General features: G+C 59.9%; 1 protein-coding gene across 1 annotated transcript; it reads right to left on the bottom strand.

Moving 5' to 3' along the window:
• Window positions 1-2,144: 2,144 nt before the first annotated feature.
• Window positions 2,145-2,562, bottom strand: LOC105853999 (chromosome unknown open reading frame, human C6orf223). Its single transcript, XM_012728767.1, has 2 exons — window positions 2,458-2,562; window positions 2,145-2,231 (listed from the first exon to the last, which is right to left on the bottom strand). Exons 1-2 carry the CDS (start codon window positions 2,560-2,562, stop codon window positions 2,145-2,147), a joined length of 192 nt encoding a protein of 63 aa, XP_012584221.1.
• Between the last annotated feature and the right edge of the window lie 259 nt (window positions 2,563-2,821).

Below are 2,821 nucleotides of genomic sequence, written 5' to 3'. Positions count from 1 at the left end.
GCCTCTGCACCTCCGCACCTCGGCTCTCCCCACCCCAGGACCGGGTCTCTTAGCTTTCTCTTGAAAACAGTGGAGCAGTAGTCCCTGGGGGGGTGGGGGGGGAGTGGGGGAGGAATGAGGGGGGGCTGCAGGAGGTGGCGGCCGGTGGAGCCCTGTGTGCGTGCTCCTCGGGGCTGGGGACAGGGGACAGGTTCCTGGACCGGGGAGGGGCGGCCTAATTACGGAGCGTTGGCCCAGAGCCGCAGCGCGCCGCGGATGAGAGCAGCGGTGGGTAATTAGAGCGCATTAGCCGTGACCCTGAATCCTGTAATTTCTCCGCGCGCTCCGGGTGTGTTGTAGGAGGTGAAGCGACGTGGGCTCGGCTCTGAGTCAGGCTCTCGGAAGCCCGGGTGGGGACGCAGGGGGCGGCAGAGGCAGAGGAGAGAAGACTCCCGTCGAGGGAGGTGCCGGCGCCTTTCCCTGACACGGAGTCACCTGTCCCGGGACGCCTCGCCGAGCGCGCAGCTTCTGCGGCCAGAGAAGGGCGTGGCTAGGGGCGTGGCCCGCGCCTCCTCCCGCCTCCAGGGGGCGCTGCCCGGCGCAGAGGCTCCTGCCCTGGCGGAGTCTGGTCCCCTGCACGCAGCCGTGCGGCCTGCTCCCTGAGCGCAGGTGGAATTGAAAAAGGGATGCAGGTGCAACGCGCGAGGCAGAGACCCCGATTTCCATAGAGACAGGCAACTGACCTAGGACAGCGATAGACAAATAAACAGTCCAAGACCTAAGAAGGCAGTGGGATGCTTGCTGTCGTGGAGCGCTGAAATCATTTCTGGGGGAGCAGGGAGGAGCCAGCGGCGGGGGGTGGTGGTGGGGGAGAGGCTGGGAGGGGAGTTTATTTATTAGCCAGATTAGCTCGCATTAATGGGGGAGCAGTGGTGGCCAGCGGCGGTGGGGACATTGCTGGCATAACTGGCATAGCGGCGGGACCTCCTGCAGCGCGGAGCTCTGGCTGCTTCAAAGGGGCTTAAAGAGGCCCGTGGTGGCACTGCCACGGCCCCACGGGGGAGGGCGTAGGCGCGGGCGGTGGGGGAGAAGGCGGTCATTGTGCAGGGGGGGGGGGGATTAGGGATCTGGCCTGGAAGGAATTTTAAACTGCTAGCCGGTGCCCCCTCTCAGCCACTCCTGCGCTCCAGAGCAGAGCACGGAGAGATGCACCTGAATTCCCGTGTCTGGGGTCTTCCCGCAGACTGGCGGCATCTAGGGTTACCACCAGATTTGAGAAATAACAATACAGGGTGTCCAGTTAAATTTGAATTCCAGACAAAGATGAAATATTTCTTTTAGTAATAAGTATGATGCCAATATCATATGGAATGTATTTATACTAAAATAGTAAACTATTCATTGTCTATCTGAAATTCACACTTAACTGGGTGTCTTTCCCCCTCCCCCACTCTGGCCGCTTGAAAGGCACCACAGTGTCTAACCTGAGTCTGCAGCTCATTGGAGGTACCAGGAAAATTCAACTGGGCTTGTCTGTAACCTTAGAATGCAGGATTCCTGAAGCGTGTCCGCGTTTCACCCGCCAGAATACAGCGCTGAAGGCAATACGTGTCTCGTCCATTAGACTAGGAGTTTCCTGAGGACAGGGGCTGGATTTCACCTCGGACTAGAGCTGGAGGTCGTCTGAGTCTTCTCATCAACTGAGGTCGCCCGGTCCCCTTTCTCTCAGGCAGGTGCAGCCCCTCTCCCAGGGATGAAGCCTCCTGCCCACAGGGGGCGCTAGGGGCTCAGAGGTCTAACCGATAACAGTTGGGTCATGTTTATGGGGACTCAGGGCTGCAGGTTCTCTGGGTTGATGTTCTTGGAGGTCTGGGAGAGGGGCCACTATTCCATGTAGCTCCTAACCTGGTCCTGGCCGCTGCCCCTCCAGAGGTGGTGGCCAACAGGTGGAAGAAGGTTTGAGTCTGGTTTCTGCCAGGAAGAGATGGTCCAGCCCTTGGTGCAGATGGGTCCCATCCATCTCCTCTGCCAAAACCATGGCAGCAGACCTCCGCCATCATCACTAAATCCTACTGTGCAGCTTCTGCTTGTGCTGTTCTCACCCTGAAGCACCCTTCCTGTCCCAGAGGACAGTAGTCTTGCCACTCTGGTGCTCTGACCTTCAGCTAGGTAGATATGGCCAAGTAGGCTGCTTGTGTCGGGGTGTCTTCTGGGGGGAAAAGCCCTCCATGTACTCCCTCCGACCTCACCAACTTGGGCCACGGGACCACAGGGGGGTGGGTAGAGATGGAAAGGTGGGGGAAGTGGAGGTGGAGGGAGAGCAAGGAGTCTCTGTCACTAGCTCCTCCCCCTAACCCCCCCCCCAGCCCCTTCCCAAATCCCTTCATCCCCAGGGGCCTCTGAACTCTTTTTTTTCTTGAAGCCAAGGGAAGTCCTGTAGAAGCCCTTTCCCACGGTCACAGCCTCAAACACCCCCACCCCCTTATCCTTTGGCCACTGCCACCTCAGCCTCCGCAGAGCCCACCCTGTCCCTGCAGGGCCCCCTCCTTGGGTCAGGGCTCTGGTTTCCTCCAGTGGCATCATCACCCCACTCTTCAGGCTGCCCAGTCATCAGGTCAGCAATTAGCTACTTCCTCTCTGCTGCATGAGGCCACTGAACGTCACAGCCCCTCCCTCAGCCAGCCCCTCGCAGGGAGTGCTGGGGGTGCCCCCTCCCTTTGTAGTCAGTGCCAAGTCCCGGGGCGACCCCCCCCCCAACCTACTGAGCGCTGGGATAAAGAGCCTCTCATCTAGGGAGCTCAAGCTCCCTGCACTCTTGGGGGCGGGAGAAGCCGCTCTGCTG

This window comes from Condylura cristata, unplaced genomic scaffold (genome assembly GCF_000260355.1).
Source record: "Condylura cristata isolate star-nosed mole 26May11 unplaced genomic scaffold, ConCri1.0 scaffold00001, whole genome shotgun sequence".
NCBI classification, from domain to species: domain Eukaryota; kingdom Metazoa; phylum Chordata; class Mammalia; order Eulipotyphla; family Talpidae; genus Condylura; species Condylura cristata.
This window is presented reverse-complemented; position numbering and strand designations above follow the sequence as displayed.

Bases quoted from the DNA above. Each gene is read 5' to 3' on its own strand.
- LOC105853999 (XM_012728767.1), bottom strand. From the start codon at position 2,562: ATGATGCCACTGGAGGAAACCAGAGCCCTGACCCAAGGAGGGGGCCCT. The intron at 2,232-2,457 runs GTGGGGGTGTTT...CCGTGGCCCAAG, and splicing joins AGTGGCCAAAGGATAAGGGG to TTGGTGAGGTCGGAGGGAGT.